At 40.2% G+C, this 10,215-nt stretch overlaps 1 protein-coding gene across 5 annotated transcripts in view; it reads right to left on the bottom strand.

Moving 5' to 3' along the window:
- FRMD4B (FERM domain containing 4B) overlaps positions 1-10,215 on the bottom strand; it is a 320,596-nt gene that overhangs the window by 146,803 nt on the left and 163,578 nt on the right. Inside the window, exon 1 of one of the 5 annotated variants that reach the window (XM_072785428.1) lies at positions 425-550. The exons of the other annotated variants lie outside the window; for them this stretch is intronic. Coding sequence (XP_072641529.1) covers positions 425-448 — 24 coding nt within the window. The 5' untranslated portion in view covers positions 449-550. Of the gene's footprint in view, positions 1-424; positions 551-10,215 lie in introns of those variants that run through there. 5 annotated transcript variants of the gene reach the window in all.

The raw sequence follows: 10,215 nt of genomic DNA, 5'->3' as shown, positions 1-10,215 counted from the left end.
TGTGTGTGGGAGGGGAGCGGTAAGGTAGAGGATTTACTTCAACAACAATTGTTAAGTTCCAAAGTAAAAACAAAAAATCAGCCTTTTAGGACCTTTAAGGGAGCAGAGGTAGCATTAAAAACAATGACAGGAAAACGCTCCAAAAGATGGGTGTTAAGGACCATCTTCATTTCGGTATCAAACTGGACCAGAGCCAACTGTTTTTTGGAAAGAGTAATTTTTTGAAAAGAGCAGAGACAAACTTTTTTTGAAGTTTCCTTTCCTGAATGTTAAATTCTGGAATATTCTGGAGTACTTCGAGGACTCCACCCCAGTATAATATTATAAAATCTGACCAAGATTTTGCTAAGAAACGCCAGTAAGAGCTCACAAAGCCCCGTGACACCGTCTGTAGTCAGAATATTATAAGAGAAATTGTTCTTACCTCCGAACCATGATCTCGGCTCATTTAAAGGGACTGGAGAGAGCGTACAGGACAAAGGACACATGTATTAAGCACTTGTGATGTGTGTGTGTGTGTGTGTGTGTGTGTTTTCTCCAAATCAAAGCTGGTGGAAGTAGGGATCTGAAAACCCTGACGCCTTCCGCTGCCATATAATCGCAAGGAAATGACCTTACCGTTTGTTGCTTTGATTAGAAACAAAAGCCTTTCAACATGAGTCAGGAGAGCAATGGGGAAAAAAAAAAACCCTAAAACTTCTGCTATTTCTTTTGGCTACCTAAGGTTTCTCTTCATTACATCTTTAAAACACACGATGAAATGTTTAATGTTTACTGTTCTACAAACTTCACTGATGATGCATGATGTGGGAAGGATCATTATTTTGTGATGTGCTAGGCGACTGAAGAACCCAACCTTTAATTTCAGCAGTTCAGTCTGTGTGTATTCTGCACAAGGCAGGAGACTGAATGCATATAAACAGAAAGATATTGAACTCAACTGTGTGCCCACACCCATTTCATGCCACTAGCTTTTACACTCATAAAGAAAGTCAGAATTCCATGAGACAGCCTCAGTACTATCAATTAATAGCAGAGATGCCAGTCACAGACAAAAAATCTTGGCAGGATGACTGTGGTCTCAAAAACAGATCTATTTCATCATTTGCATTGTACAGAAGCATTACTATTGGAATTATTCAATGAATAGGGAATAACTGTAGTACATTATGCTCCAAGGTGGGGCAGAAAGAAAAATATACAGAATCCAGGAAAAATAATAAATCTATGGGTTATTTTTAGAACAGTTAAGTAAGAGCTTATGACATGGTACCATGCTTCTCCAATCTAAAAAAAAAAAAAAAAAAAAAACCTTCTGAAATTTTGTGCAAGTGTGTGGTATGGTTAAGGATGTGAATTCTAGAGTCAAACCTAGGTTTCTGTGGTTGTTTGTCCTTGGGAGAGTTACTTGACCTTTCTGACAATCCGTTTACTCTTTAGTAAAATGGAAATAAAAATCCCTATCTTGTCAGGGGTGTTGGAGGAATTAAATGAGATGATTGCATACATAACATAAAGAATTTGCCAGATAGATGGGTACATAGGACATGTATTTAATGAGGAAGACTCCCCCCTTCCCTCTACTAAAAAAACTATCTTACCCTCAAACAGTGATGGAGTGGCTTTACCTTGAAGTCCTCAAAAACTGATTACTTTGAACCACAATGTGCAGTCTGGGAAGACACAATAGCCTGAAACAACCTCAAATAATGCCAAGTTTGGATGCTTATTTGGGTCACTTGATAAAATCAGTGGAAAAGGTGGCAAAGAATTCAATACAGACTTACTAATTACTGGTGGGCCTGTGTCCTCACAATTGGATGGGCTGGATATTAGAATAAACTAGTTACCTATTCATCATCTTAAAAGGCCATGCAAGGGCATATGGGTGCCTCAGTTGGTTATGCATCCAACTCTTGATTTCGGCTCAGGTCATGATGTCAGGGTCATGGGATTGAGCCCAGTGTAGGGCTCCCTGCTCAGCAGAGTGTCTGCTGGAGATTCTCTCTCCCTCTGTTCCTCTCCCTCCTCACCCAAGCTCTCTCTCTAAAATAAATAAATAAATCTTTAAAAAAATAAATAAAAGGTCATGCAGCAGGTGGTTATGCTGGAAGACCATGCATATGCACCTCGAGGATGGATGGGAGAAGGAAAAAAGTCATGTAATCATTTTCCCACTGAAATGCCACATATGGAGATTGAAAAAAGTGCTGTAGCTCATATGTCTCAGGCACCAGTGAAGATGTGATTGGGATAGCTAAGAGGATGACTGAAAGATGGGCTTCTGTCTCAAGGTTAATACACAGATGCAGAGAAAGAGGCTGAACAAACCACAGCACAAAGAGGGAGATTGCCAGGCAACAAGCACTCAGATTTTCAATCTATAGAATAAATAAGCTGAAATACTAGGAGTAGATATTCCACTATGTAATCTTCATTCCTAAATTTGTATATATTTAAGTTGACCCCAAACATGTGTTTTGAATCTTTTTACTAGGAAAATGGAGAATTACTTTATATTTTTGTGCAAACTTCTATTTATTTACATATAAATAAATAGAAAACCCTGTAAGTGGCAACTTTTCTCATTGGGTTGGAGAGTCTCTTGAGAAAATTAATGGGACATTTCCAACTGTATGGGAAGAAGTTTCTCCTGTTGAAGGACAATCAGAGTTTTGATAACCAGTTTCAGAATTGAGGCAACTGGATGGGCTAAAACCAGGAAGCCCGGCCAACTTGTAGGGTCAGGTAAATACAGGGGTGGGGCAAAGCCAGGTTACGGCCATGAGAGCACACAGGAGGCTTAAAACAAGAGACTGTCACAGTGCCTGTTGGTTTTGCCTGTTCAGAGTCTGACTCACCTCTTCCTAATCACAGATCCCTGCTTTTCTGTGAGGGTATCATCACAGGGTACAAGATTAGGGTGAGAATAACCTCATGTGCTGCACCTCCCTCCCATCATGGGATGAACATATGATTCAGGAATAATGAAAAAATAAAAAAAAAACCCTACCCCATACTCCTCAGTCACAAGGATCAGAGAAGTATATTTGGTTTTGTTCTGGAATTACAAGGCTGCTGCGATGAGTCTGGGGCTACCAGTGTACCACCTCATGCTGGGCAGAAGAGTGGAAGATAGACTCTGAAGACTGTCTGAATCACTACAACTCCCACTTGTGCTCAAGTTGGTTCTAATTTTTTAAAGACGAATTCACTAGCAAACAAAACACAAATGTCCCATCCATTTGTGGGAGAATGGGTAGCAACAGTTAGATATCATCAGGTAGGTGACCAATGCTGCTCTACAACGGGGTTACTTATCAACCTAGAATTGGGGAGCTTGGCAGGGAGGCTCTGGGTGCAAATCACAAAGCAGTCTAGGTGCCAGGGGTTACATCTTAGGGAAAGGGATAGCTCCTGTAGTACTCAGGTATCAGATAGAAGGTCTATGATCAGTGAATCAGTTAGGAACTGGTCCTAGAAAACTGGCATTCCAAGTCCCAAACAGGTATAGCAGCAAAACTCACCCTACAACTAATTTGAAACAACAACTCTTTCAAATGGCTCCTGCCAGGCAGCCAGACAGGGGGCAGGGATGAATCTGGATCTAGGGACGTAGACTTTAGGGAGTCCCAGTGGAAAAGAATTTACTCTGGAATAAGTCCAAATGAAATATGAACATATGTGAAATTATGCCTACAAAATGCAATCTGTGACACCATCACATGACCAACAAACTGGTGAGCCTGGACAAGCATACCAATGACTCTGTGGGGACTTCCACCATTGCTGGAAGTGGGAAAAGAAAAATACGCCCACCAATTTAGGAAAAAATACATGGTCATGGTCATGTAGTCTCGATTTTTAAGGGTATATACAGTCCTAGTAATCTCTGTGAAGAGCTTTGCATTTATCCCAAAAGGATCACAGAACATGATCACAGATATACCTAATGAATGCCAGATACACCAAAACATCCTATCATAGGCGATGTACTGATTTTCTATGACAGCTGAGCTGTCTCTGAACCATTTGTCATAAACCGAGAGGATGTCCTTGAAGGCTGGATCATCTCCTAAATTTAGTGAAATTTGCCCTAAACAGAGGTATATTTCCTTCATTACTCCTCATCTTGCTCTCCTTCCACCTCTAGAACCAATTTTGTTCACTGAACACCACGAACGCGCAGGGCCCTGCGGGGGAAGTCAAGATGAAAACACTTGGGTCCAGGCTCTCAAGGGATTTACAGCTTAGATTGGTGTTTCGCAAGGAGAGTAGAGTGATCATCTTATTTTTCGCCTCACTGCCAGCCCCGTGGTTGAGAAGTTATGCATCCCTGTCATACACATGCTGGCTTCTGTTCTTAATTTCTTATCAATTTGTACGTCAGAGCTCTTTGAATACCTGGTTTTTCTTAGATTTGGATTCACTCCAATAACTATTTTTGGGGTGTCTATTAGGTGCTAGGCCTCATAACAAGAAGCATGCAAGCAGCGTTGTCCCCCACGATCCCATGCTCAGAAATGGCCCATACTTGATGTAATGCTCTGCTGTCTCATAATTCTTAATACTTTTTGAATTGGGGCCCTCACAATTTCTTTTTGCACTGGGCCCTACAAATCATAGCCTGGTTCTAGAGCTGGTTCGCTGGATCCTGGGCTAGGTGGTGGGGGCGCAGTGGTGAAAAGGAGAGACATCCATGGGGCACAAGAAATAAAAAATATAAATATACATGAATAAATAAAGGGAGTTTCAGAGGAAGGAGAGACTCATGAAGAAAGCAGGAGGATGTGATAGAGAGCACTGGGTGGTGAGGGTGAGCTTCTGGGGAGGCCTGGAAGGGATGAAGAAGCCAGCCATGTGGCTCCTTTCTTGACTTGTTTGAGCCTATATTACACATGGCACAGGTAAGCTCTAACCTAATACCACGAATGAATAGAATTTCTGTTTTAAAAGGAAGAGCACCAAATACAGAAAACAACTTCATAATTTATTCGAAGCTGGGATGGCATCACCGACCGATAAGGAACATCTGAGTTTACATAAGGTCTCCTTTAGGATCACATGTTTTAGCAGTTGGAGGGGGGACAACGTGTCCAGGAAAAACAACCCCGATGGAAAAGTGTATTACTCATGCTCCCCTCCAGGAAGAAAAAGAGGGAGGTTTCTTGTTCTAGCCAGATTCTCTTGCTTTCTTAACCATAAATGAAAAAACAGAGGTGAAAAAGAAGTAGAGAGAAAGGTAAGCCACCTGAGGGTTCCCCCTCTGTCTGCTTCACAGGGCGGGTGCAGTGACTTCTGATTGGGTGTGACCATGAGGCACATGCAGTTTTTCAGGTGACGGACATAAAGATGGTAAAATCTGATCTCATCCCCGCGTTTGGAAAAAAGGAACCAAAAAAGGCCTTGAATTTCAGGAGTTATCCAAAATGCTCCAACATCCATTGAAAAGTGCACGTGTTCACTTTTGTCTAATGTCTAATTTTAAATACTACGTTCAATGAAATAATAGCTAAAAGCCCACATTTACTGAGGGCTAACTGGTACCAGGAACTAGGACCCATGCTTGACACAGATTATCTTCTTTATTCCCCACAACGACCCTCTGAAGTGGATACTAGTTCATCTCCATCTTATAAATGAGAAACTGAGCCCTAGAAAATTTGGCAACAAGGGTCCCCCCAGTTGATTATAGAACAGGATTCGAACCTGGGGCTTATGTTCTTAAATATGGCCCTTCCGCTTGGTTGCTGCGGACAATGAGAAATGCATCCAGGGGTTAGTGTTCAGGCATGCTGCTAGGTTTCCTTCCTGTATTTCTGCACGATCTGGTGTTTTGTTTTTGTTTTCCCCTTTCCCGTTCCCTTTGCATTTCTTTAAAAACAAACAAAACGAAACTTTTTATGATGGAAAATTTCAAGCACTTACAAAAAGGGACAGACTGGTGTAATGAACCCGCATGCACCCCGCATCCAGTTTCAACAGCTATGAACACACGGCTCATCTTGTTTCCTCACCCACTTTCTGTCCTTTTGTCCTTTTACTTTTAAGTAAATCTAAGCATTCAAATAATTTCATCTGTAAATATTTCAATATGAAAGATAAGGACTCTTTTTAAAAGCATAACCCCAATTACCTAATATATATTTGTATATTGTATATCTATATATATGTATATATGTTATATATATATTGTTTTATATATATTGTTATATGTATATATATATATATAACAATATTGCTTAATATCATCAGATTTCCAGTTAGTGCTCAAATTTCCAATCGTCTTGTTAATGTGGTTTTTTTTTCAAGTTTGAATGTTGATGTGGAAAATGTCCACACTTTGCCATTTGTTGATTTTTCTCTTGTGTCTCTGTTAATCTACAGGTTCTCCTACTCATCTTACTCATTTTCTCTCTTCTTTCTCATTGCAATTTATTTATTGAAGAAATTGGATTGCTTATCTTGTACATTTCACCATCTAAGTTTTGCTGATTACACCTCTAATGGTGTGATTAAACATGGTCCTCTGTCCATTGTATTTCTCACAAATTGGTTGAATCTGAAAGCTTGATCAGAGTCCAGTTGGATCTTCTTTGGTTATCACCTGTGTTCTTTTATTAGGAGAGCCTTCTCTTTTGTGATGCTGGTTCAATAGCTAGATCATTTAATGGATTTAAGTGTTGCAATATGGTGACTTTCTAGTTCTATCATCCTTTATTTATTACCTAGACTATTTCTGTAATGAGACATTTCCTCTCATCCACTAACAGCTTACCCAGTGATATAATTCATAATAGGAGACACAGAGCAAATGCTTGATTCTTTATTTACCAGTTTTCTTTTTCTTCTATCCATCTTACTTTGAACTTAAGCGTTTTCTTTTCACCAATATATCTCCAGTTCTTTTCCCATTCTTTCCTCAAAAGTTTCTTATTTTGAGAACTTTTTTGGTTGGACAAGTCTTCTATAAGTCCTGATCTTAAGTCCCGGACAGATACTATATCAGAAAGCTTTTTTCAGTAAGTAACAAACAAAAAGTGAAAATAACTTTCATAATATGAACCCATGGGGTGCCTGGGTGGCTCTTTTGGTTGAGCATCTGATTCTTGGTTTTGGCTCAAGTCATGATTGCAGGGTTATGAGATCAAGCCCCATCTACAGCTCTGCGAGCAGTGGGGAGTCTGCTTGACATTCTTTCTCTCCACCCCTCCCCTTGCTCATACTCTCTCTTTCTCTCTCAGATAAATAAATAAATTTAAAAAATTAATATGGATTCATTATGTCAATATCTAAAGATAGGACTGTTCCAAGGTTGGTGAGGTCTACATATTAGAAATGCCATCAAAGTCCCAGGTCCCAGGACGCCTGGGTGACTCAGGGGTTGAGCATCTGCCTTTGGCTCAGGGCATGGTCCCAGGGTGCGGGATCAAGTCCTGTGTCAGGCTCCGTGCGAGGAGCCTGCTTCTCTCTCTGCCTATGCTCTGCCTCTCTCTGTATGTCTCTCATGAATAAATAAATAAAACCTTTTTTAAAAAAAGTCCCAGGTCCCTTCTATTTTTCCACTCAGCATGTTCTCCTCAAGCTAACATTCCTCCATGGTTGCAATATCACTGCCACTCCTCCAGGCATCACACATGCCTACTCCAAAAGGAGGACCATGTCTTTCTTCTATGTCTCTTTTTAAGAGTAAAGAGAGCTTTTCAAGAAATGCATCAGCAACCTGTTCCCCTTCCACCACCCATTGGCCAGAGTCATATGGCTCTGGGTCATATGTTTATGCTAACCTGATCACTGGCCAGAGGAAAAGGTCATCATAGTTCCTTTTGGCCACATCTTCATAGCCAATCTGTAATAGAGTGAGCAAGAACTATCCTAAACTACTGTTCCTCTCAGCCCTCACAGCAGCCTGAGACCCTGCCTTGGTGACCTCAGACCTTGAGCAGCTTCATAAACCTTACCCTGGGGCCACAGCAACATTATCATCTTATATGTACTCTATGATATGAAAAGAAGTTGGGAAGCACTGGCTGAGGGACCAGCCAGGATATTCCCAAGTTTCATGGAGGGTGATATTGATTCCTGACCAAATCAGGCCTCTCAGGATAAAAGAAGGAAAAAAAAATGACTCTTGGAAGCAGGTTTGGAAAATGAATAGGAAACAAGAGAACTCAACAGTGGCAAACACAGCCAGTATCATGTCATGCCATCATCTTGTCTGTGTCGTACCCCACTGCTACCTTGATGGTTCTGACTTTCAAACGTTCTGTCTTCCAGCTCACCACACCACTACTCATTTTGAATGCAAGAGCGTGTAGGTATCTGGGAGTCAGAAAGAGGCCTTGGGCCTGTCCCCTCATTGAACCCCAGTGCAGACAGAGGAGGAGCTAGCCCTCTTGGCTGCTATGGTAGGAAGTCTACACTGGGACCTGCCTTTTTGCCTTTGCCAGGCAGACAGCTCCAGAAGGGAGATGGGGTATAGCAGATGCTGATGGTGAGAGCTGGATAGCTAAAACGTGACAAGAGACCTCTTTGAAGGGCTTCCTGTGGCAATTCCAACTTACCCCTGAGTTCGGCTGACCCTGGTGTAATGCTATACACAAACAAATCTGTGGGTCAGGTGCTTCTTGGATAACCACCGGCATTAATGGGACCAGCAGTTTCCATCATCTACATAATCAGTTCTAGTGGCTCCCAGAATGGGACAAAAGACAGTTTCGTGGTTGCTTGTGGCTATGAAATCTCACTGAGACAATTCAACTATGACAAAATTATATTTAAGTTAATAAATATGGATTTGAGAGGGCCCAATAAGCTTCCAGGCCTCGGGCATCTAAGATGAAAAAGAGAAAATAGATGGTGCATTGTTTTGCTCTCCTGCCCCAAGCTTTATCCCTTGTTACAAAATAAATAAATAAAAGCCTCAGTGAGCCTTTCCAGCTTCTCTAAATGAAGTATAGAACATTTACAGAAGAGACAAAACAAAATTGCTGAAATTCACTCAATAGTGAATGGGGAAACCATAGTATGACCTAAACAGTAGAGTAAATGTAAAAGGCAAGAACTATTCTGGCTATATTGAAATCTTGACATCGAAATATATTGAAATGCATGACAGAGGGGCTGAATGATAATTTATCTTTATGATACTTGGATTTATGCAGTGCTCTACTTAAACTTATTTTAAGTATACAAGAAAATTCCATACCACTCTGAGATGATAAACATTTTATAAGAGACCAAAATTTGCTCTCAAGTCTGGCTCTGAAAACGTGCAAACCACTTGATACTGTGATAAAACATAGAATATGTTTTTTCCCGATGTTCTCAGGCAAGAACAATCCCAGTGTTTTGAGCATTATGGCCTGTAAGAAAGTTATGAAAATCAGACAGCTCCACTAATAAATGAAATAAAATGAAAAAAAGATATAAGAAATAAATTTCTGGCTAAGAGAGCAGCATAAATCAAAAGTTATTGGCTAGGGTATGGAAAAGCAACACTCTTGTTCATTCAACAGTAGTATAAATTGGTACAACCTTTTTGGAAATCCAAATTCCTTCCAAACAAGGTGTTTTTATCTTACAGAAAATTTCCCACAAATGTACTGCATACAAAGATGTTCACCGTAGCACTGTCTTAGTGAATATTGTAAACAATCTAAATGCCTATTATAGGGGATTGATGGAAGTAATTACGGTACAATCATATCACTGAATATACAACAGTTACAGAAAATAATGAGAGGCCAGTATCTAAACATGTGTATAAATAAATACATTTCAAAATAAGATGCATATGATGATTTCACCTTTGTAAAAAATTTATATTAATGTAATATGCATGCCACTATACATTTTTTAAAAATCTGGTGAATATATACCATGGATAGGCATTTCGGGGCACACCTGGGTGGCTCAGTCAGTTGAATGTGTCTGACTCTTGGTTTTGGCTCAGGTCATAATCTCGAGGTTGTGATCTCAGGGTCATGAGCTTGGGTTCTGTGCTCAGCGCAGAGTCTGCTTGATATTCTCCCCCACCCCCACTCTTCCCACTCTGCTCTTCCCCCTGCTTGCACTCTCTCTCTCAAATAAATAAATAAATAAATAAATAAATAAATAAATAAATAAAATCTTAAATAAAAAAGCCATGCATTTCTATAACAATTATACTGATGGACTTATGTTATTATAATGATAAAAAGCTCTATGGTATGC

Source organism: Canis lupus, chromosome 19 (genome assembly GCF_048164855.1).
Source record: "Canis lupus baileyi chromosome 19, mCanLup2.hap1, whole genome shotgun sequence".
Taxonomy (NCBI): Eukaryota; Metazoa; Chordata; class Mammalia; order Carnivora; family Canidae; genus Canis; species Canis lupus.
This window is presented reverse-complemented; position numbering and strand designations above follow the sequence as displayed.